The sequence below is a fragment of the Dipodomys merriami genome, unplaced genomic scaffold (assembly GCF_024711535.1).
Source record: "Dipodomys merriami isolate MVZ:Mamm:240054 unplaced genomic scaffold, mDipMer1.0.p SCAF_1, whole genome shotgun sequence".
Taxonomy (NCBI): Eukaryota; Metazoa; Chordata; class Mammalia; order Rodentia; family Heteromyidae; genus Dipodomys; species Dipodomys merriami.
The window spans coordinates 44,323,097-44,347,037 of record NW_027202270.1 but is presented as its reverse complement, the minus strand read 5'-3'; the positions used below and the strand labels follow the sequence as shown (position 1 = coordinate 44,347,037).

The following is a 23,941-nucleotide window of genomic DNA, read 5'->3' as shown; positions in this document are numbered from 1 at the left end:
TCCAACCATCCATCTCTTTCGATAACCGAGAGCCTGCCACTGCGCTCCGGGCAAATGAGGAGGAGCCGTGGGAAGCGCTAGAAGAACGCGGTGGGCCGTAGCTCCGCCGAGCTGTCTCCGAACCAACTGGATCCACTCCTCCAGTCCTCTTGAGCTCGGATGCTGGCCCAGGCGGGCGTCCGCGTGACCGCGGGGGTGGGGCCCGCCCCGCCGCCCGCCCCGCCGCCCGCCCCGGCCAGCCGCCCACCCCCGGGAGGCCCCAGCGCCCCGCGGGCCGCCCCGAAGCCCCTCCCCGCGGGCGGAGTCCGCGCCAAGAAGTCGCCTCCCGGGCCCCCGACGTCCAGCCAGTGCCCACAGGCTGTCCAGGCTGTCACCGCGAGGAGTATGGGGCTCTGATGGCCATGGACGGCTACAGGGGCTTCTTGGGGCTGCTGGTGTCGGCGCTGCTCGTCGGCTTCCTGTGTGTGCTCTTCACCCTCATCTGGGTCCTCCACTACCGGGAGGGGCTCGGCTGGGACGGGAGCGCTCTCGAGTTCAACTGGCACCCGGTGCTCGCGGTGACCGGCTTCGTCTTCGTCCAGGGCATCGGTACTGGCGCCTCCCGGGGCGCGGGCGGGGGTCGGGCGGAGCCGCGATCGGGCTCTGCGGGGTGCGCGGTTGTGCAGGCGCTGGCTGCGGGGCGGGTTCCGCCGGGTAACCTGGAGCCGCCGCCGGAGGGCTGGCACGCGTTCGGAGGTGCTCGGGTGTCCGAGAGAACCTGAGGCGAGATGCCCAAGTCCGCACCGGGCGCCCGGGCGGAGCGGGCCTGCGCAGCAGGGGCGCAGAGAGCCGCCTGGGGCGCGGCCTTTCCCTGAACTTGGAAGCTCGGAGAGGGAGGCGGCGCGGGAGAGACGCGGGGCTTGAGGACTCGCTTCTTCGGGGCCTTCCCCGGCCCGGGCTGACGCGGAGGCGCGCGCAGCATCCTCCGCCCCCCGAGCGCTGAGCTCCGCGGCGGCACTGCGCAGCCAGCGCAGGCACTGGGTCGGTCGGTCCCGAGTCCAACTTGCTTATGTGGCGGCCCCGAGGAGAAAGTTCCTCCGCGGAGCTTCCTGCAGGGCGGTGGTCCGAGCTCGCGGCGGGAGGTGCGTGGCTCCGAGGGGGGTGCCCCAGTGCGGGGAGTCCCGGGGGGCTGCTGTGCGTGTTCGGTGTGTGGCGGGCCAGCTGCTGCCTGCCGTCCCCGGGACGGCGCTGATGCGCTGGGGAGCTGTTTACTGTCTGGGTGCAGCGCCTGCAACGTTGTCCGGATCGTTTCCTTGGACTGTTTGGTTGAGGAACCTCGAGCTATGGCGCAAGCCTTTTCCCCTACTAACCACTTGCCCGAAAGTGAAGTCCAGGCGGCGGCCTTGCGCATGCATTTAGAAAAAGAAAGTCGTGTGCTGGGGTTATGTTATGTCACAGGACATAATCGAGAGGAAAGGAACAGGTTCCAACAGGGATGCCAGCCGGCAGAGGGGTCTGGCCTGGCCTGAGAAAGCTATCTTTTTCTCCACCAGTATTTAACTCCCTCCAAACAAGCAAGCAAGCAAACAACAACACCACCAAGAGCACTGGCCTCATTCCTAAAGAAAAGTGGTTTGGTGTGTTTTGTGTTCCTGCTGTAAACTTGTGCTGCAGCTTTCCACCCGTGTGGCCCGCTTTCTCCCACTCCGGAATGTGGTGGAAGGTATTACTAACTGCTCAGATTTCTGAAGCTTCCCAGCCAAGACTGGCACCACGGTGAATCGCTGGCCATTTTTTCAAATCATCTTGCATTCATCGCAGCTATGTTGCCACTATACAAACATGAGAAGAAGAAAACACACACACACACACTCCCGTCTTAAAAACGCAGTCACCAGAAGACCTCTTACCTTCCTGGTGGAGCGCTTTATTTTGATCAGAGCTGTGTGAGCACTTTCTGTTGTCCAAGTAGTGCAAATGGCCTCCACCTCTCCTCAGTCCTCCTGGTGGAGCAGTGCCCACTACCAAGAAACCCCAGAGGGTTGGAATATGTTCTGGTAGTTGAGGGTTAAGAGAAACTCTGGGGAGGACATGGGTTGCTTAACTTAGCAAAGAGGAACCGTCTTTCCCTGTGTTTTCTGAGGCACAGAGAAGATAAGTAACTTACTCATGGAAGTCCTTTCAGTGAATTTTCTTATTTTGGGGGATCATTTCTTTGCTTTTATGGCAATATGCTTAATTTCCATCACGTTGGGATTTTATTTTTGTAGGGGAGGTTTTGTTTTAAGTCAGGGTCTTGCTATGGAGCCCTGGCCCCTATAATGAAGGGCTAGGATTACAGGCATGCACTGCCACATGGCTCCAAGTTACCTTTCTAGAGAAGCTTAAAGTTCTACTTATGTATACTTTGAAAATCTTCATTCATGTTAGAGTCTATTCCGTAGTTTTCTTTAAAGGTATTTTTTTAATTTCTTTCAACCATTGACTTCTTTTTTGGTCGATTTATACTTATTTTTGTGGAAAAATATGTATCTGGATATTTTGGAAATTTTTATCAGCTGCTCTTATGCAACCCTTGTTTTTTTTAGACTTAGTCACTATCTTTTGGGTTGCTGTCCCAATGTTTGTCCTGTTAATATTACCCATCCCATTTACTGCTTGGATCCTAGATCTACAAAGCATTTTAATCATATAGTATGTTTAATTGACTTGAGCATGAATTTTTTCATACATGTAGACACATGCATAGTTCTCTCCAGCGTAAGAAGGAGTAAATACAGAAACTCCACAGTTTCGGATGGGTGACATTTCTGCTAAGCCCACTGAGGTTGAAAATATCACCGCTGAAAATGTTTTTAATACCCATAAGCCCATGAACCTCAGTGCTTACAGCATAGTGCATTGCAGGGTGGCTGAAGCCTTTGGCCCGTTGCCACTGACCATATTAAAATCAAACAGATCAAAGGTCACACCTCAAAATGTGAAGTACAGTGTCTTCCATTATAAAGACCAAAGCTTGTTATATTGGTTCATCTTATGGCAAAGACTATCTATAGGTGACTTTGTAGTCTGTAAGAGACACACTATATTCTAACAGGCTTTATACTGTGTGTAATTGCTTTAGGGAGGAGGATGCTTGGCTATGAGATTTCAGAATTCTATTAATGAAAATGTCATAATCGCTAATGATATGTACCTGTAATACACAGATATATGGAGAAAGATTACAGTACTAATATTCTTAAGCATGAATTTTTTTTACAAATGCAATCCAGTAAGCATACTTGAAACTATGTCAAGAGAAAGTACAAGTCATTTGAAAAGTAAGCTTCAAAGAAAGCAAGGTTATTATTGTAGACCAATATAAATCTGTCTCTGTCTCTTTATTCCCTGTTCACCCCATTCTCTGTCTCTGTGTCTCTTTGTCTTTAATCTGTATTAACCTAAACATTGACCATCTCTTTCATCCCTTACCCACCCACACATGTATATTTTGAAGTGCATGTGTTCTAAAACAAAGTACAGCAGACTGAGAAATATTTTTTTCAAAATGTATTTTTTAGATATGTTGCCCAGCCTGGCCTCAACCTTCTGTGCTTAGACTATTCTGTCTCAGCTTCCCACGTAGCTGAGACTACAGGTGTGTGCCACTAAGCTCCACTGAATAAAATCTTAACCTCACGTACAATCTAGCTAATAGACTCTGGCATGACCAGTAGACTTTAGAAGAGGCTTTGTGCTTCTCTAAAAGGAATGATTCTCATGAAATGTGTATACCGCTGGGAAATCAGAGAAACTGTCATTGTAAAGAAGGCCACAGTAAAGACTGAAGCAAATAAATGCTCTCAAAGTGCAGTTGACCTTTTAAAAGGTTCAACACGATGGAATGTGTTCTTTAGTAAAAAATAGAAAACTCAGGTGAGCAAAAAAAAGTCCTGGCAATTCTATACTCCTTACTTTCCCACATGAAGAACTCCTTTTGTCCTGTAAACTGAAGGAAGAGAAATTAAATAGCTTAATGACCCCAGATTGGTTTTGTGGGACAATATAACTAATTCAAGTAACTTTTAAAAGGCTAACTGAAAGAAGAACATAATTTGTTGGTTTGTTTTGCTTTGTTTTTAGACAGAGTCTTGCTATATAGGCTGTCCTGGAAGTCATGTTAGAAAACCCTATCAGAACAGTTTTTTTCCTCAAAAGAGAGTAGGTGTATCTTTTTAATATGGCTAAAAGTGGCCAAATTCCATCTTAGTTGAAAAGGCTTTTGGAATAAAACATAGTAAGTAAGCACAAAGGAAAGAAACAAAAAAACCCAAGCACCTACTACAAAAAGGGACTTGGGGAGAAATTAAGCCTTGACAACAAAACCTCTTGCTCTTAGGGAAGTGAGGGTATTTACAAAACATAAAGAGACAGCTCAACTTTTTTGGGGGGGTTTGGGGAGGGTCAGGAGGCTGAAGCAGGAAGATCTGAGTTCAAGGGCAGCCTAGGCTACAAAGTGAGACTATCTTACAACATAGAACAAAATAAAACAATTCCCCACATATGTGTTACAAATAAAGACACACAAATACAAATCTCTTAATGCAACCAGCAGAAATTTTTTAGATGTCATTTTCTTTACTGCTATATTCTTAGCTTATAGAACTGGCACATGATAGACCAATAAATAATTGTTGAATGAATGATTATTTTTGTACCATCATCAAACTGTTAGTAACAATGTAGCTTTACACCCACTCATTTGTGATGTTGAATAATAGCCTTTAAAGCAAACGTACTCTCTACCCCCATCTCCTAGTGATTGTGCTGTTCAGCAGTGTAGAAACACAGCCCCAGGAAAAAGTGGATAGGAGGTAATGGAAAGAGATCTTTACACTAAGACTGCTTCCTGCTCATTAGCATGTTACTACTGAAGGACAATCTGTGCCTCCTTTCCCTGTCTAAGGGCAGCATTACACATCAATTCTCTCTTTCCTTCTGCAGCATTAGGATCCCCCCTCCCCCCAGTACACACTGGATTAGTTCCAATATTCTATGTTTGACAACTTTTAAAACTCTACACTCATCCCACTGTACCTCTTTCCAGCCACTGGAAAAACTCTTGTTTTTCTATTTGTCTTGCCAAGGAACTCCTTGAAATAATTGTACCTGTAGTCTCTGATTACTTTCCTCTAGTTTTTTTTTTTTCCTTGAAACTTCTCCAGTCAAACTTTCCTCTTCAGCTCTACAGATTTGCTATTCCGTAGTAATGTCATCAGTGGCTTCACACTACTAAACCCAGTGGTGGACAAAAGCAAGACTTCACAGTTTTAGGAAAGTGGAGAGGAGGAGGGGAAGGAGTTTCTACAAAGCATTAAGTGGCAATTCAAAGCAACTCAAAATATATTTTTGTCAGGAGGCTGAGGTAGGATAGGATCTGAGTTCAAGGACAGCCTGAGCTGCATAGCAAGACACTGTTTCAAAAAAGCAAAAACCAAACCCAGAAACAAACCACTACATTTTTGTTACAAATAGATGCATTTTGATCTCTCAATAACAGAACTAGGAACTCAGTCTTCCTGCTTGACGGAAAGTTGCCATGACTGACCTCTCATTCCTCCTTACTCCCCTTCACTTCCCTTCACTCCTCCTCACTCCTGGGAATGTGTTCTTCACGTGATGGTTCTGATGACTTACCCATCTCTCTTGGCTTTTTTCTCTTTCCTGGACACCCTTTGCATGTTCTCCCTCATCATCCTCATGGTTTAAGGTTAAATTAGCCAAGACTCAGACCTCTGACCATTCTCCTTTCTTTCTGCATTCATTCCCTCATCCATCCTCCAGGTTTTAAATACCCCCTACACAGAGCACTCTTATACTTGTTCATATATACAGTCTGGACTCTCTCCTGAACTCCACACCTCCACATCCCATCTGTCTGCTCACAGCTTCTATCTGGATGCCAAATAAACAAGTTCAAATCTCCTTTCCCTCTCCCTCTTTCTCTTTCTCTTTCTTCTCTTCTTTTCTGGCAAGATTTGCTGTATAGTCTAGTCCCTGGTCGGGCTTTAAAACCACCATGTATCCCAGGCTGACCTCAAACTCCCAGTCTTCCTGCCTGTGCCTCTCAAGTTTTAGGATGCATATAGATGTATATCACCATGTCCCAGCTGAAATCTCAGCTGTTTTTTCTTGTGCTGGTACTGGAGCTTGAACTCAGGGCCTTGGTGCTATATCTGAGCTTTTTCACTCAAGGATAATGCTCTACCACCTAGACCATGCCTCTCAACGTCCTCAAATATCAACTTTTGGTCTTCCTTCCTCACATCTCAAAACCACTTGTCCCATTGATTTCAACATTTCCAAAAATAACAACTTGATCTTTCTAGATATTCAGAACTTATAATCATCCTTGTTCCTTTCTTCTATACTTCGAATTCAATCTGTAAGAAAATCTTATAGATATCAAATTCAAATACAATATCATCCAAATTCTGGACACTGACTCTTTTGAATTATTATTTTCTTCTAGAATGCAAGCTACCCAAGGAAAGGATTTTGTCTGTTTTCTTCATTTCTGTATCCATAGCTTTACCCAACATGAATAAATGTTCAATGAATACTTAGGGAATTAAAGCTTATTCAACCTGGCCAAATGCTGGTGTTTCACACCTGTAATCCCAGTTACTCAGGAGTCTGGCATCTGAGCAACATGGTTCAAAGCCAGATAGGGCAGAAAAGCCTGTGAGACTCTTATCTCCAATTAGCCATCAAAAAACTGTAAGGGAGGTATGGCTCAAGGGGTGAAACACCAGCATTGAGCACAAAACTCAAGAACAACATCCAGACCCTGAATTCAAGTCCCAGGACTGCTACATACACGTGTGTACATACACACACACAGTTTGCTCAGTCTTTAAAACCAGCGGTCTCATCTACAAACACTGGATGTTGAAAATAAATAATAGAAGTAAATCCACTGTGTAATGTCCTTCTGGATTCAGCTCAATATTCAGAAATGCGAGATGACCAGGTCCCTGATGGGAACCAGTCAGGCACAGAACAGGAATCAGAGCCTTAGTACTCTTAGCAGGCATCCTGGCAGCAGTAGTCCATATAGCTGCCCCCAAAGCCTTCCTAAGCCATCCTCTTCCCAGCGGACAGCTTGGCTACCAGGAGATCAGATCCACACTGGTAAAATGAGCACATGAAATCCCCATGCCCACAGGAACCTTCACTGTTGTAACCCTCTGTAGAGCTTGCTCCCAGGATCTCTGTGAGGCATGTGCAGTGGGTTCAACAGTGGCCTCGCAAAAGAGAAATCCAAATCATAATTCTAGATACCTGAGAATGTGACCTTGTCCAGAAATGGTGTCTTTTCAGATATAGTTAAGGCTCTAAAGATGACTAGTGTCGTAAGAGGAAAGAGGATAAGGAGATTTGAAACAGAAAGACACACGGAAGGAAAGTCTGTGTGTGGACGGAGACAGATAGTGGAGTGATGTACTGTAAATCAAGGACCACCAGAAATCACCAGAGCCCTAGGTGCAGACCAAGGGATACAATATAGTAGGTACAAATCCTGCCAGCATCTTAATTCTGAAATTTTGGCCTTCAGATCTGACAAAGTCAGTTTCTGTTCTTTAAGCCACCAACTAGTAATTTCTCCTGGTAGCCTTACACACACAAGATCTAACAGTGAGTTCCTGTTGCTTCCCAGAAGTCCAAAATGTTGGCATTCTCCTCAGCTATTTATAGATTTTTCATTGTCCCTCCAAGTACAGACAGAGTGTGCCAATCAGAGGTGGTTTTTGTCATAAGCACTGCCTAATACCACTGGTAACAATTGACTTTGTTTAGGAGGATAGGCAACCATAGATCAGATGGTTATGCAGCAGGATATAAGGCTGAGAGGTGGAAGTTAAAAGGAACGGGGGAGCACTTACTCCTGACCTTATAGGAAATCTCTAGCTAGCTCAATTGGAGACTAGCTAAACTGGGATACCACTCCAAGTCTGCCAGATCTTCCCATTTTCCAAAGACAATCCGGATATTTAATTAAAAACTGGTCTAAAGTAACATTAAATAAGCCACAAACTCCCAGGACATCATGCTGATAAAATGAAGCATATCTGTGTTCCAGTTTATGTATTAGTTTTATTTTAGAGCCAGGCATAGTGGCTTATACCTATAATCAGAGCTACTTAAAATGCCAAGATCAGAATGATCTCAGTTCAGTTCAATGCCAGCTCAAGAAAAAAAAAAAAAATATATATATATATATATATATATAAAATCACACACACACACACACACACACACACACACACACACACACACACACACACACACACACAAAACCAATAGCTGGACATAATAATCATCTCAAGTTAAAGATAAGGCTAAATCAGGAGGATCTCAGTTTCAAGCTAGCCTAGGCAAAAAGTTGGAGATGCTATTTCAACAGAAGAAAGCTGAGTATATTGACACTCTCTTATCCCAGCAGGAAGTGTAAGATAGGTGGATGATGGTCCTGCTGTGCATCTGGACAAAAAGTGGAACCCTACTGAAAGGAAAGGAATGGAAAGAAGAGGAGAGGAAAGGAAAGAAGAGGAAAGAAGGGAGAGAGACAATTTTTTCTTCATACAGAAACTTTCTTAAAATGTTAAAACAATTTCTAAACAAAGTTTTGAAATTACTATTTCAGATGCTCTTTTCTAAGTCTGTTCTTTTGTTTGTTCATTCAACTCTTTCATATATGATCCTATTGACTTAATTAGCATATGTTTATTATGCACTTTCTGTATATCAAACAGAAGAGCAATCTGTGCAAAACAGAAGAGTAATGGCCTGGGAATGTAGTCATTGTAGAGCACTTACCTGGCATTCATTCACGCATGCACGCATGAGAAAATAAAAGTAAGATGCAAGCTCTGTGTACAAGCTGTTTCCATTTGAATTGGATAAAGATAAGCATGACTTCCTTTTCTAAAGAGTATAGGCTCCTTAGACATGCCACTTATCTTTTCTCTGTCTCTATTTCCTTATCTGTAATGAATGATAACAATGAAATGATAACAATTGTTCATCCTTGTAAAATATATCAGGAGAATGAAATTAGTTTGTAAAGCTCTTATACATAAATGTTCTATATGAATCCATCAAATAAATAAATCATTTACCAACTTAAAAAAAAAAGATACCAATCCTTAGTATTGGGAACTGGCTGGGTTGTTCAGTTCAACTCTTCACCTGAGAGATCAAATGCCTGGTAACCAGGTGATTTCAGAGCCAGTACTGTCTCTAATCTCCCCAAAATTCATACAAGGCACAAAGAACTACAGCTGATCTTTCTAATACAAAAACATTTCTGGATATCTGTAAAAAATGTCTAGCTAATTCATTGATGTTTTTCTCTTTTCATCTACATATTTGATATTAAGTAGATGCCTTTGTAGGGATTTCAGTCACTTCAAAGCAATGCTTGCAGTGCTGATATGCTAAGCCAATCTTTCTGACTGAAGGAGGAGGGGTTCAGTTTCATGATACTCACACATGTTTTAAAGTCTCATCCTCTTTAACAGCCACTACAAGAATTTAGAGTGGGCTACTGCTTTTTCATTTAAACTTGAGTTCTTTTAGATAGAATCTGGTAAACTTTTGAGTACACTAGGAAATGAATTTCAAAGATAGAGAATCATGTTCTGAACACCTATCAAGTAGGGCAAAATCATACTTTATTCAGGGGGGAAGGAAAGCATAATGACATTTATATGTGCTTTAAAATTTCATTACATTTCAAGTACAGTAACTTATTCTCATTTTTTAATTTATTTAAAGCTGTTAGGGCCATGTGCAGAATACTTTTTACTTACTTAATCTTATATAAACTATTATCTGGTTCAGTAGTACAATTTGTCTTGAGTTTTTGATTTGTACATTTTGAAAGAGGATCTCTGGCTCAGTGCCAGTCAATGAGCAAAAGCAGCAGATAGAGAGTTCAAGTCCTGGGCTAGGACAAAAAAAATAAAGAAGGTGTCTATTCTAACAAAAAATTGTAAGTATGTGAGAGGATAGATACGTTAAATAGCTTTGTATAGCCATTTCACAGTATAAAAGTGAATCGCAACATCTTGTTATATACCATGATTTTTAATGATATCTTACTTTTTTACAAATAAATCTAGAATATATTAAAAGTGGGTCTACTCATTTTCTAGGATTACTGAATGTATTGTTGTGCTTTGTTTAGCTCTATTTTTTTACACATATTTAGCTGAATTTCCACTCAGTGTTGTCCCCAGGATAACCTCTGAGGTATGATAATGAATGAGATCGTCTTTTCCATATTCAGAACTAGAGTCACAATATTGTCTGTGTCTGAGGATATTTCCTGCAAGCACTCCTTCCCTTGCTTGTTCCCACTTCTAACTTCATATTTCCTGCTGAAAGATAAACTTGAGTAGGTGGACAGTTGTATAATGGTATATGTATGGAAAGCTGATGTCAAACCAGAGATCGCAACTTAGAGAATTTATGTTTTCTTATATGTTGACTGGAGGAATTTTCTCATAATTAAATTCAAACTCAGATTGCTGTATTATTTTTCCTCATTGTCCAGAGAATCATTACACACAGATATTAAATTCTTCCTCTTTCCTCTCTTTATTTCTTTTCTTTGAAATTCATTACACTAATGTGTTCCACTACCAGTAATGTTTCCTTCAAAAGGGTTTTAAGTGTATTTTTGACAAAGAAGTTCATGTTTCTCCTCATTTTCTTGGGGAAATGGTCTTTCCAATTAAAATCTCCAACAGAAAACTCTTGTGTTCATCACAAGTAGCTGCTTTATGCCTTTCGTCCTCCTTGTGGGCTTAGGAGACCTTCTTCTTCCTTCTCACTGAACCTCAGGAATGGGGTGTAGGTGAGTGCCAAGCCAAAGAGCAAGAAATATTTAAATTCCACTCTCCAGGCAGTTTTTATAACTCTTGAGAATAGCTATTTTGTTTAAGAAATGTGGTCTGATTTGTTAGGCTTGCCTGTTTTTCTGAAAGCCACCATATTTTGATTATTTATACATTTTTTTAAAGCATGCAAAGAGCTTATGCACATGGGGCTTTACACAGAGAGTACCACTTATCCAAGAGAGCATTGTGAAGCATAATCAGCCCTGCAGCAGAACAACTACATGTAGCCACGTCTCCCTAGCAAGCAAGAGAACTCTCAGATCTCCACAGCTGCCTGATGAGGAGTGAAAAAGAATTGACTACTACCTTTGCAAGCTTACGAAAATATTGTTTCAACTTTAAAAGCATAGTAAATTCTTTTAACTATACAAAAAAAAACCCAATATAGTAGATCCCCATGTCCTCACACCACTCAAATTTAGTAGATGTTAAAATATGGAGCAACTAAAATGTTTAAGCTGGAACTTAGAGCTGGTAGGAATCAGGATAACAGGAGAGAAGGTGAAGGTAGACTCTAACCTGACAAGAAATAAAAGATGGGGAAAAAAAAATCCTCAAATAGACCTAGTGCCTCTAAAACTGAAATTGTGTGCATTTGGAATCACAAGCAAGCACCTCTCCTGATTTTGAGTTTCTAATACTTCCTCTTATACTAATAGAATATAGTCAATGTTTTGTTGCTGACCCCAATTGTCAGTGAAAGAACAGAAGGGAAGCTCGTTATTTACACAATGAATTTGAAAAAATGACTGCTACTCAAGAAGCTGATAAAGAAGAACCCTTGAGACCAGGAGTTCAAGACTAGCCTGGCAACATAGCAAGATGCTGGCCACAACAAAACAAAACAAAAACCCATGTTTACATGAATTTAAGAAATTTGAAGGGGCTGGGAAGGTAGCTCAGTGGTAGAGCACTTGCTTTGCATGCATAAGGCCCTGGGTTCGACTCCTCAGCATTACATAAGCAGAAAAAGCCAGAAGTGGCACTGTGGCTCATGTGGTAGAGCACTAGCCTTGAGCTGAAGAGCTGAGGGACAGCGCCCAGGCCCAGAGTTCAGGCCCCATGACTGACAAAAAAAAAAAAAAAGACAAAAAAAGAAATTTGACGATCAAGTTTTGCCACTCCCAAGGGGTACATTTGTTTTATGAAAATTTTGGTATATTCTTCTATAAAACTAAAACCTCTTCACTGGCAACACAGTTGCCAAGTTGGCAAGACAGTTGTCTTTGAATTTTTGGACCCAGATTTAAAGTAAACTTTTTCTTGAAGAACAACATACAGGGCTGGGAAGGTGGCTTAGTGGTAGAGTGCTTGCCTTGCATGCATGTCACCCTGGGTTCGATTCCTCAATACCACATAAGCAGAAAAAAACGGAAGTGGCACTGTGGCTCCGGTGGTAAAGTGCTAGCCTTGAGCTGAAGAGCTGAGGGACAGATCACAGGCTCAGAGTTCCGGCCCCACAACTGACCAAAAAAAAAAAAAAAGAAAGAAAGAAAGAAAAAGAAAAGAACAACATGCAGAAAAGTACCTAAATCTAAGTGGTATGTTATCATAACAAGGACACATCTGAGTACCCATGTCAAGAAGCAACATTCCAAATACCCAGATTCCTCTTTCCAATTCCTTTCAGTTATAGTAACTTTCTGACTTTTAAAATAAGATTTTTATTTTTTTATTTTTATTTTTAAATTTTTATTTTATTTTTGTCAGTCATGGGGCTTGAACTCAGGGCATGGGCACTATCCCTGAGCTCTTTTGCTCAAGGCTAGTGTTCTACCACTTGAGCCACAGTGCCACTTTCAAATTTCTGGTAATTAATTGGAGATAAGAGCCTTCAGACTTTCCTACCCAGGCTGGCTTTGAACTGTGATCCTCAGATCTCAGCCTCCTGAGTAGCTAGAATTACAGAATTATTTTTGATCCTCAAATCTCTCTCTGTCTCTCTCTCTCTGTCTCTCTGTCTCTCTCTCTCTCTCTAGACTGGGGCTGTACTGTGTTACCCAAATGACTTTGAACGAACAATCCTCTTGCCTCAGCCTCCAGAGAAGTTAGTATTATAGTTTGCATCACCATATCTGGCTACCAGTAATTTAGATCACTAATTGTGATTAAGTGAGCTATGTATCTCAGCCTCAGCTTCTCCTCTAGATAGTGATAATAATAATTGTACCTTTCTTGGAGAGTTGAGGTGAAATCAAAATGTAAGCACGTAATCACTAAGCATGTTGCTGTTACCTAGCAAAGGTATTTTTGGGGGGGAGGGTGTGGGTGAGAGGAGGGGGAAGAAATGAGATTAAACCAAGCGCGGGGAGATGATATATATTTTTGTTTATTGACACGATTTGCAAGGGGTTCCACATTGTGGATAAAAGGTCACTAGGTAGTGGATTTGGTTTCCCTGAAAACTGGATAATTGCCTAGGACATGATGCTGAGAGAAAAAGCTTGAGGAAGGTAAAGCAGTGTTTGAATTGTCATCAGTTGAATTCTACATTTTGATTGGTTTCAAAAAACTACTTGGAATTTATTTATTTAAAAAAAATGTGGCTGGGTGCCATGACTCATGCATGGAATCCTAGCTATTCTAGAGGTAGAGATCTGAAGGATTTCTGTTCAAGCAAAGGCATTTGCATAAGTATAGGTTCAGTCTATGCAAAAAGTTCACAAGACTTGGTCTTACCAAGTAAGCTGGATATGATGGTATGAGCCTGTGATTCCAGCCATTTGTACATTAGAAGTAGGATTGCTCTCTGAGGCCAGTCCCAGGTAAAAGTGAGATCCTCTCTGAAAAAACACTAAAACAAAAAGGACTAAAAGAGGTTGTGAGATCAAACCCTAGTATCACTGCCCCATCCCCCCCAAAAAAATCATAGGTTACAGACACACAAATACGTAAAACTGATATAATCTGAATTAGGTCAATGGATTATACTGTTGTCTGTTTTCTGGTTGTGATGTGGTACTGTAATCATGTAAGATGTCACCAGTTTGGGAAAATTGGTGAAAAGTGTCTGAAATCTTTATGATTTCTTATAACTGTATGTGAATCTACAAATACCTCAAAATAAGAATTTAAGTAGAACACTTATGGAGCTACATGCCTTGAACCTGAGATTGTCTTATGTTCTGGGGCTATAAGGGAGCGATAGCAAGGCACAATGTGCTAGGAGATGAAATAAGACACGACAGTGAGCTAGCTTGAAAATACCCTCTTTCTGATACTGCAATAAATTTTATAAGGATACTGGAATTATGGGCTTGAAAAGATTATTGAATACAAAAATGTTTTTACCAAGTCTCTAATCTTTCAGGAAGTATAATCACAAGCATTCAAGTGGGATCCATATAAACACTGAAATTAGTAAGGTAGCAATCCCTCAGATTTGGGGTTAAGTGCAAGGAAAACTGTCCTGGTGAAAAGCAGCCAAGAACTGGAATGAGAACAAAGAGTAGGAAGAGCGAAATCTTGTCATGATAACCTGCTTTAAAGAGGCTGAATTTAGCTGGGAAGGTGGCTCAGTGTATAGCGCTTGCCTTGCATGCATGAGGCCCTGGGTTCAATTCCTCAGCACCACATAAGCAGAAAAAAAAAGCCAGAAGTGGCATGTGGCTCAAGTAGTAGAGCACTAGCCTTGAGGTGAAGAGCTGAGGGACAGCGCCCAGGCCCAGAGTTCAGGCCCACGACTGGACCCCCCCCCCCCGCCCCCACCAAAAAAAGCGGCTGAATTCACATCTGCATGTGTTCCTACCCAAGAAGGGACTAAATGCTCCCTTGCTTTTATGATCCTAAGTTTTACTTAGTCAGGTTTTAATTGTCTTTGATACAGTCAGGAAACTTTTTATTAACATTAACTAGAATTAAGCAATGTACATGACACACTGATAGAGTGGAATCTATCTTCCAAGGAAGTATTCTTTAAATTTTTCAATCTGCCACACATTTCCAAATATTTAAATTTTCTGGGATGGGGGTCATGACTTAAGTAGTATAATGTTTGTCTAGCAATAATGAGAGACCTTGAGTTCAAACCTCAGTACTGCAAAACAAAACAAACAAAACAATACATTTTGCCTAACATGAACCCATAGATGGACAGATAGGGACAGGATATTATCTTCAGAATAGAAATTATTCTCATGCCGTTTAAGGTGACCATTTAACCTATTGCTTAAACTAGGACACATATTTTTAAAACCTTTTTGTCTTGAAGTTTGATCTAAATACAGAAAAGTATACATAGCAGTGTACCCATTTCTGGTTACAGATCATTCATTGTCTTTGTTGTATATTATTCTATGGTATGAATACATCACAATTTATTCCTCCTATGGATGATGAGCATTGAGGAAGTTTCTGAGTTTGGCTACTGTATCTAGTGCTGCTTGCAATAGTCTACAATTAAGAATACTTCTGGAGCTGCATACGTACATCATTTGGTGGAAAATATACATGAAAACCAAAGGAATACTCTGGGATATCAGGGAGAAGGAGGAGCTAAGAGAAAGGGTTTAAAGAAGGAAGTATCCATCTGATCAAACTGTTTTGTGTTGTTGTTGTTGTTGTTGTTTGCAATAACACATTTTGTCTCCTTAGCCATCATTGTATACAGACTACCATGGACCTGGAAATGCAGCAAACTCCTGATGAAATCCATACATGCAGGGTTAAACACCGTGGCAGCCATCTTTGCCATCATTTCTGTGGTAGCCGTGTTTGATAACCACAATGCCAAGAATGTCCCCCATATGTACAGCCTGCACAGCTGGGTTGGACTGACAGCTCTCATACTATATGTCTTACAGGTCAGTGTCTCTGTATTTGTAAGTGAGGTACAAAAAATAAGTTTGGAGATGGTGAATGCTTGCTAAGCATGTGTTACATTTGTTTTCCATTATAATTCTTTTCCTGGGAAAAGTTGCACTAGAACTGCAAATTTAGTCTAGAAGCTTGAATGTGAGATTGCTAGACATTGACAATTTAGTAAATTGCTCCTAACATCTAAATGGACATTGCTTAGCCCTTGAGTTCTGTGTGCTGAATGAACTAGCATGTGCAGGACTCTAGGTTTGTAGGTTTCTTTCCCACATTCTCTGCCACTTCTCTAGGTTTACTGTCATGAAGAAAGAGATGAATTTGGAAGTGGTGCTGTAGCTCAAGTGGTAGAGCGCTTGCCTTGAGCTGAAGAGCTGAGGGACAGTGCTCAGGCCCAGAGTTCAGGCCCCACGACCAACAAAAACAAAAAAAAAAAACCTGTACACCTAGAAAGAGATGAATTTATAACTTTTTGCTAGATTTTGAAGGCTCAATAACTATTTTATTTCCCCCACCCTTTCTTTTCTTTCCTTTCTAAAAGAATGTACTCTGGGAGTACTGTATTAAAATATCATTTTGTAGAATGTATCAGGTGTTTAGCCATTCTAATTAACTTTGTAGTTCTAGGAAGTTGATGTTGTGTCTAGAGTTTTAGCCATAATGTTGAAAAGTCTTTTTAAACTGTATTTATTCACTCTTCTTCTTTAATTAGCACCGCATGTGTTCAACTCCCTGATCAAGGTGTTGTTGTGAACTTTACTTCTCTGGGAATATAGAAGTGAGACAAAGCTTATCCTAAAAGGGGTGACCACTGGGGAAAAACCAGGACCGCTTACTAGATTTTTGTCAATTTTCTTCTTAAAGCTAAAATGTTAAAGCTTAATGCATGATCATTAAATCAAAGTTATTATCTCCATGGACACTTAATTATTTACATTTGTATAAGTGGGTGTGGAAGAAGGGTTTGGGAGTGGAAGAGACCCAGACAGGAAAGAATTCATGTATGGGAGATAACTCTGTATCAGCCATGAAGAAGGAACAAGGGAAACATGTCTGCAGGGATGGCTGAGCCTAGCTCGTAGCTCTTGTCTTCAGGTGAGTCCCCCACCTCCCACCTCCGTGCTTTTAGCCTCTGGGTCACATCTAGCAGGCAGCTTTCTCCACTGCCACCAGCCACTGAGTCCTGCCTCTCAGGCAGGAGATGAGTATACCAGGGGCCACTGAGATCTGTCGGTTGTCAGATGCCAGACATGGAACCTCTTGATTTTTTTCTAGCTCTTTATTCTGCTTCAAAAAGCCAATCCGGCTGGTATTGCTTTGGTTTCCCTGTACCACATCAGAATGCAGAACTCAGAAGGCTACCATAGCCTGTTCATATGTATCTTGCCTGAGGTGAAACACAGGCACCAAGGGCAAAGGTCATCTTCCTAGAGCTACATAGCCAGTGGCCAGAGGGAGGACCTCAGGCCCAGGCTGTCCACATCCCACATCCTGAGCCCTTCAAATTACTACTCGGTTCTACTGTTTCCATGAATTTGCTATGGCAATCCATTCTGTGAGTGAGCATCCTCAGTGGAAGGCTGCATCTCAGGATCAGAATGAAAAGCACACCTATTCTGATAAAGTTTTCACATCTTTCACTTACTGTTTGAACAAGCTGTTTAAGAAGAAAATTGAATCACCAATAAGTATATTACAAGATGTCCACCCTCACTAAAAAGTTAGAGAAATACTTGTTAAAAATAATAAAATAGTTTACCCCTATATGATCAGTGACAGACAATGTCAAACAACAGTGCTCATCACTGGCATGATGTGAGGTAAAGGGTACAGGTACTCTACTGATAGGAAAGTGAATTGCCACAACATTTGGGGAAAGTGGTTTTTAATAGCTATTAATTTATTTTAATATGCTTACCCTATGACCTGGCAATCCTATATTTGGGGGAGTGGAAATCAGATCCCACCCCAAAAGGAACACAGTTACAGAGTTTTAATGCAGCATTGTTTGTGTAGGAAGGAAACAGGACACAACTTGAATGACTATCAATAGAACAGTTAAATGATCTATAATCAATTCATATTTGTCACATACACAGTAACTACAAAGAATCTCATCATACCTATTGACCAAATGTGAAATCCATGATATAGTTTCCAGTATAAAAAAAATACCAGAAGGTCACATACATAGTCAAAAGTCATAGATGAGGAAGAAAAAAAGAAAGATTTCCTGATGTATCAGGAAATATGTGGAGTAATATACCAAGTTGTTCTTGTGTGGTAAGGTTGCTTGAAAGGAGTTATTAAATTCTTTCTTTCTTTCTTTCTTTCTTTCTTTCTTTCTTTCTTTCTTTCTTTCTTTCTTTCTTTCTTTCTTTCCTTCCTTCCTTCCTTCCTTCCTTCCTTCCTTCCTTCCTTCCTTCCTTCCTTCCTTCTTTCTTTCTTTCTTTCTTTCTTTCTTTCTTTCTTTCTTTCTTTCTTTCTTTCTTTCTTTCTTTCTTTTTCTTTCTTTCTTGTCGGTCATGAGACTTGAAATCAGGGCCTGGGTGCTATTCCTGAGTTTTTTCACTTACCACTTTGAGACACAGCACCACAGAACCACTTCTGGTTTTCTGCTGGTTAATTGGAGATAGGAGTCTCATGGACTTTACTGCCTGTGCTAAGGTCAAACCAGGAGCCTCAGATCTCAAACTCCTGAGTAGCTAGGATCTCAGGCATGAGCCACCAGCTCCTGGATCTTTATTTTATTTTATTTATTGATTAATTGATTTTTGTGCCAATCCTCTGGCTTGAACTCGGGGCCCAGGTGACATCCCTGAGAGTTGGTTTTTGTTGTTGTTGTTTTTCCCTCAAAACTAGTGTTCTACACTTGAGCCATCGTTCATTGCACTTTCAGCTTTTTGGTGGTTATTTGGAGATAAGAGTCTCATGGACTCTTCTGCCCAGGCTGGCTTTGAACTACAGTCATCAGATCTCAGCCTCTTGAATAGCTAGGATTACAGGCAGGAGCCATTAGCCACCTTGCTAAATGTTATACTTTTTAACATAATAATAATGTTTTACTTGCTTCAACTTGTATGTCTTTGTTTTAAATATAAGTAAATCACATGTTATATAACTATCACATGTAAATACAAATATACACATACACCTACATATAAAGTTTTGAAACTAAGCAAGCAAATACCATTCCATCTCCCAAAAGTGATACGTGGTACAGATTTAGTACTCTGGGATGTTAAAAAAGCAAACTATAGTACATATATAGAAATTACCAGTCATCATAATAAAATGAACTTCCATGATTTAACAACCAAGCTAGTTTAGAAAACCACCACTCCCTACTGATCCCAGCTTGCTCCCACATTTCTGGACCCACTCTAACCCCTTGATATGACTAGTCACCTGGTGTTTTTTTTCTCATTTTTTTATACTTCTGCCACAGATGTGAATCAACATACTGTGAATCAGTATACTAAAAAATTAAACAATAATGTAATTTGGTCTTTTAAATTAAAATTTTAAAATGCTATTCTGTGGGCTGGGAAGGTGGCTCAGTGGTAGAGTGCTTGCCTTGCATGCATGAGGCCAGGGGTTCAATTCCTCAGCACCACATAAGCAGAAAAAGCCAGAAGTGGCACTGTGGCTCAAGTGGTAGAGCGCTAGCCTTGAGTTGAAGAGCTGAAGGACAGTGCCCAGACCCAGAGTTCAGGCCCCACAACTGACAAAAAAAAAAAAAAAAAAAAAAGCTATAGTGTATACCAAATTCTATTGCATCTTTAAAAAAAAAAAAACTCAACAGATTCAACTACATAATTTCTCTAACCAGAGTTTATACTTAGCCCGGGCTAGCTTTGAACTTGAGACCCTTTTATTCTCATCTCCCAATACCTATGATTACAGGTATGTGCCACCATATCCAACCATACATCTTTACTATTTCTGCTATTAGACCTTTGGGCTATTTTCAATTTTCTTTCTAACAAAAACTGTGGCACTGAACATTTAGACACTTCTTTGCTGATCTTGATATGCAAGGATTTTTCCGGGCATATATGTAGGAGGGACATTATACATTCAAGTTGAAAAGATAATACTTCACTGCTTTCCAGTGTTTGGCCCAAACTGTATTGCTGCCAGCAGGATTTAAGTGTTCCCATATGGCTATTCTTTGCCAAACCACATCCCCTTCAAAGTTTTAAATTATTGCCAAATAATGTTTTGTACTTTTAATGTGTGTTTGATTTATTTTCTACAAAATACTTGTTTGTATCTTTTATTCATTAAAAAAGATTTTTAGGGCTTGGAGACATGGCTCAGGTGGTATAGTGCCAGCCAGTGAATGAAACCATCAGATCAAGTGTTCGAATCTTGTTCTTAGACAAAAAAAAAAATTATATTTCTTTTCCTAGAGATTTGTATGAATTCTGCATTTTTAATTCCCTTTCATTTATTTATGTGTATTAATATAACTTCTTCCTATTTGAATCTTGAATTTTTCTCGTTAGTATTTTAATCAAGAAAAATCTCAACTTTAATCCAATTAGTTATCTTTTCCTTGAAGGTTGTCATTCAGTTTTGTTTTCTTTTAGTGATTTGTTTATGAACTCCTTCCTTTTTCTGAGGTCAAATTTTCTGCTATGCTTTCTATTAAGAATATTGAAGTTTTTTCTTAAGTGTTTGTTTCATGTGGAATTTACTTTAGTGTTTGGTATGATTTTTATCCTCCTAACTTTATTTTCTCTCCATATAGATGAATTCCCAGCGTCATTTTTGACTCATTCCTGTCTTGTTATTTATCTGCAGTGCCATTTTTTTCTTTTTTTTTAATTGCTTCCCCCCACCCCCTGAAGTCCTGGGACTTGAACTCAGGGCCTAGGCACTGTCCCTCAGCCTTTTTTGATCAAGGCTAGCACTCTACCACTTGAGCCACAGCACCACTTCTGGCTTTTTCTGTTTATGTGGTACTGAGGAATCGAACCCAGGGCTTTATGCATGCAAGGCAAGCACTCTACCACTAAGCCACATTCCCAGCCCTGCAGTGCCAATTTTGTTACATGTCTTTTTCTCTAAGTCCTCATCAGTATGGGAGGAATTCAGGGTGTTGAGGTACTGAAGCATGTAGGCATGCATAGAGTACAAAGTACAGAAGTAGCTATAAGAATCCTCACATTCACTTTAAAAACAATGTTTCTAAACTGGGCACCAGTGGCCATGCTTGTAATCCTAGCTACTCATGAGATCTGAAGATTGAAGTTCAAAGCCAGCTGGGGCAGGAAAGTCCATGAGATAAGAGTTATCTCCAATTAACCACCAAACTGGAAGTGGTGCTGTGGCTCAAGTGGTAGAGCTTTGAGCTGAAAAGCTGAGGGACAGCACCCAGTTCCAAGCTCAAACCCCATGACCGACAAAAAACAAAACAAAACAAAACAAAAACCACCAATGTAGTCAGGCACCAGTGGCTCACGCCTGTAGTCCTAGATACTCAGGAGGCTGAGATCTGAGGATCAGGGTTCAAAGCCAGCCCGGGCAGAAAAGTCCATGAGACTCTTATCTCCAATAAAGCACTAGAAAACTGGAAGTGTCACTGTGGCTCAAATGGTAGAGTGCTAGCCTTGAGCTGAGGGGCAGCACCCAGGCTCAGAGTTCAAGCCCCATGACCGACCAAAAAAAAAAAAAAAAACAAAACCCACCAGTGTTTCTACTATTTTACTAGTGAGTACAAATGTTTCACTTTCCTTGTATCTCTGTAAAAACTTTTTTCTTAAGTCTTGATAATGTGGATTTGTGTGTGTGTGTGTGTGTGTGTGTGTGTGTGTGTGTGCCCAAAACTAACTTTTTCGCTCATGGCTGGCAGTCTATCACTTGAGCCACACCTCCATGTCCATTCTTTTGCTGATTAATTGAAAATAAGAGTCTTAATTAAATTAATTAATTGAAGATACAATTTCAGCTCCTGAGAGATAAAATTACATGCATGAGTCATTGGTGCTCAGCTGAAGATGTCAAAAATTATTAAATTTTATTTTCTGTATCTGTTGAGATAAATATAGTTTTATTTGTTAATATAGTCATTTACATTCATAGATTCTAATTTTAAACTTGGTGAATTAAAAACACATTACAATTGCCTCAAGATTTTGCCCTCAGAATTATGTAGGTTTATATATTCCATTGTTTTCTTTCTGTCCACTGGACTTCTCAGAACTATGATTTAACCACTTCTTGGCTTTTGTTTAATGAGAGGAATGTTTGCTCCTAGTTTCTTTCTGCTCCAATCCATAGAACAAGAAGCATTTAAAAACAAAGGATTTGTTATCAGGGACCCCCTCCATCTGAATCAGGTTCATCCATTTGGTAGCTGGTAACCTTGAACAAGTCATTTCTGGACTTGGTTTACAAATTAAGTCTTGAAGAATCAAAGTGAAATAACTTAACCCAGTGCTTCACAAACCAGAATAACACATGTTAGCTATTTTGGTTGTAATAGCTCAGACGTTAGAATACCTGTCTCATAAGCATGAGGCACTAAATTCAAAACCCAGTACAAAGAAAATGCGTCAACTATATAGTAGACTTCTTTGTGACATGAAGATAATAATTTTCATTTCCACATTGCAGTAGACTGGAGAGGGAATGAAACAGAGAGACCAGTTCATTAAACAGCATGGTTGAGAGAAGGGTGATAATTGATAACTGGTAGGGCTGGCAGTTGAGATAGGTATCTGGGTATTTCTTCTTTTAACTTGCTCTTCATTGGAGAAGCTTCGACATGTGAATATGTTGAGAAGATGGCACCCAAAAAGAAGAGTTTGTGAATAATTGTAAGAAGAGTTTGTGAATAATTGTAACTAGGTCTTTTAAGAAGCAGTTTGCAAATTAAAAAAAAAAGTCATATTGAAAAAAAAAAAAGAAGCAGTTTGCAAAAAATCACTGGAAAATTGGAGATGTGACACCAACTTCACATGAAGAAAGAGGTTTGGTTTGGAGTGATTTGGGGGTTTGATTTAGTGGCAGGAAATTGAGGCTCTTCTCTAATGTTGCCCCCGTTTTGCCAATAAGAAGATGATTGGCTGCCGATCGCAAGGAGGCATTTCAGAGAGTCAGAAATGTGAGGATGGGGGAGCATGGAGAGTCACGTCTGGATCATGAATTTAAGTGATGCTAAGTCTCCTTGACTGATTGAGTCCAGTAGCACCTAGCATGCCAGAGACAGTCATGGACAGCAGAGCCACAGAGGGTATTGCTGGGTAGAGGGGCTGAAAAGGCAAGTAGCAAGAAGACTCTATCACCCATTTCAGTGTCAGTAATATGCTTTATAAAATAACTATGGGCATATTACAGTTGGTGCTGCTAAGATACTATACCCCAAAAGGTAAGTGCCATTATGTAAATGCAGTAACTATAACTTGGAAATTACCTAGAATCTCTCAAAGTAATGTTACCTAGAACCATACATTACACCTCTAGGAAGATTAGAAATACAGATTCTCAGCTTCTGCTTCAGACCACCTGAATTAGAAACTTCAGATGAGAGCCCCTAATTATGTGCTCTAACAAGCTTACCAGGTAATTCAGATGCATGCTAAGGTTTGAGAACAGTCTAAAAGAAAAACCAGTAATAACCACAAGGTTGGACATTACAGTATTAGTAATCTAATGAAAACAACATTTTCATTAGTTTGTGGACCACAGAAAGTTTGTCTGTATTATATAGCATACCAGGACTCAGAACAACTTCTAGCCCACAGCAAAGGCTTCAAAATTTGTGTTGAATAATGTGCAATCCTAACTACTTAGGAAGCTGAAATCCAAGGATTGCAGTTTGAAGCCAGCTTGAGCAGGAAAGTCCATGAGCCTTTTATCTCCAGTTAATCACCAAAATAAGCCAGAAATGAAGCTGTGGCTCAAGTGCTATCCTAGAACAAAAACAAAGCCCAAGGACAGCACCCAGGCCCTGAGTTAAAGCCGGAGAGCTGGCACAAAAACAAAACAAAGCAAAAAACCAACAACAATAAAGTGCATTCTGCGACATAAGATAAATGGGCACATTAAAATACATGAACATTTCTAATGACTAGAATAATTAATGGAGGAAAGCCTTCAAGTATTTAACTATAAACTTTTATTATTCTAACTATAAAAATAACATACATGTACATTAACTTAAAATGTATGAAATGTAGAAAAATATGAAA

General features: G+C 40.5%; 1 protein-coding gene across 1 annotated transcript in view; it reads left to right on the top strand.

Moving 5' to 3' along the window:
* Positions 1-295: 295 nt before the first annotated feature.
* The window catches only part of Cybrd1 (cytochrome b reductase 1), a 31,662-nt gene continuing 8,016 nt past the window's right edge, over positions 296-23,941 (top strand). Inside the window, exons 1-2 of the mRNA XM_070021040.1 lie at positions 296-588; positions 15,522-15,730. Coding sequence (XP_069877141.1) covers positions 396-588; positions 15,522-15,730 — 402 coding nt within the window. The 5' untranslated portion in view covers positions 296-395. The remainder of the gene's footprint in view (positions 589-15,521; positions 15,731-23,941) is intronic.